General features: G+C 41.3%; 1 protein-coding gene across 1 annotated transcript; it reads left to right on the plus strand.

The window, feature by feature from the left end:
- Nucleotides 1–134: 134 nt before the first annotated feature.
- LOC117106691 (flocculation protein FLO11-like) lies at nt 135–1367 on the plus strand (the record flags this gene model as incomplete). Its single annotated transcript, XM_033248094.1, has 1 exon — nt 135–1367. A coding segment is annotated over exon 1 (1233 nt), but the record flags the coding sequence as incomplete, so codon positions are not given.
- Nucleotides 1368–1397: the final 30 nt, after the last annotated feature.

Below are 1397 nucleotides of genomic sequence, written 5' to 3' on the forward strand. Positions count from 1 at the left end.
GTGTTACCGATGAACCTACTTCTCCGGTCGATGTTCATGAAGGAGAAACACGAAAGCCAACAGATACACCGGTTACTCCAGTTCGTGAACATCAAACAAAAAGTGTTACCGACGAACCTACTACTACTGTGGATATGCATAAAGAGAAAACACCAGAGGCATCCGATGTACCTGTTACTCCAATTCATGAAGATAAAACAGTTGCTACTGATGCTCCCACTATACCGGTTGATGTTCATCAAAAAGAAACAACAAAACCCACTGACGCAACTACTGCTCCAGATGCACCTGTAACTCCAGTTGATGAAGAAAAAACCGAAACAGAAAGAGTTACAGATGCACCTGTTACTCCATTTGATAAAGAATCGATAACGGAAGGTTTTACCGATGAACCTACTTCTCAGGTCGATGTTCATGAAGGGAAAACACGAAAGCCAACAGATGCACCGGTTACTCCAGTTCCTGAACATCAAACAGAAAGTGTTACCGATGAACCTACTACTACTACTGAGGATATGCATAAAGAGAAAACACCAGAGGCATCCGATGTACCTGTTACTCCAGTTCATGAAGTTAAAACAGTTGCTACTGATGCTTCCACTATACCGGTTGATGTTCATCAAAAAGAAACAACAAAACCCACTGATGCAACTACTGCTCCAGATGCACCTGTAACTCCAGTTGATGAAGAAAAAACAGAAGCAGAAAGAGTTACAGATGCACCTGTTACTCCATTTGATAAAGAATCAATAACAGAAAGTGTTACGGATGAATCTACTTCCCCGGTTGATGTTCATGAAGGAGAAACACGAAAGCCAACAGATGCACCGGTTACACCAGTTCCTAAACATCAAACAGAAAGTGTTACCGATAAACCTACTACTACTGTGGATGTGCATAAAGAGAAAACATCAGAGGCATCCGATACACCTGTTACTCCAGTTCATGAAGATAAAACAGTTGCTACTGATGCTCCCACTATACCGGTTGATGTTCATCAAAAAGAAACAACAAAACCCACTGATGCAACTACTGCTCCAGATGCACCTGTAACTCCAGTTGATGAAGAAAAAACAGAAACAGAAAGAGTTACAGATGCACCTGTTACTCCATTTGATAAAGAATCAATAACGGAAGGTGTTACCGATGAACCTACTTCTCCTGTCGATGTTCATGAAGGAGAAACACGAAAGCCAACAGGTGCACCGGTTACTCCAGTTCGTGAACATCAAACAGAAAGTGTTACAGATGAACCTACTACTACTACAGTGGAAATGCATAAAGAGAAAACACCAGAGGCATCCGATGTACCTGTTACTCCAGTTCATGATAATAAAACAGTTGCTACTGATGCTCCCACTATACCGGTTGATGTTCATCAAAAAGAAACAACAAAA

Source organism: Anneissia japonica, unplaced genomic scaffold (genome assembly GCF_011630105.1).
Source record: "Anneissia japonica isolate Jap-2015-1 unplaced genomic scaffold, ASM1163010v1 scaffold69348_len1385_cov203, whole genome shotgun sequence".
In the NCBI taxonomy this organism is placed as follows: Eukaryota; Metazoa; Echinodermata; class Crinoidea; order Comatulida; family Comatulidae; genus Anneissia; species Anneissia japonica.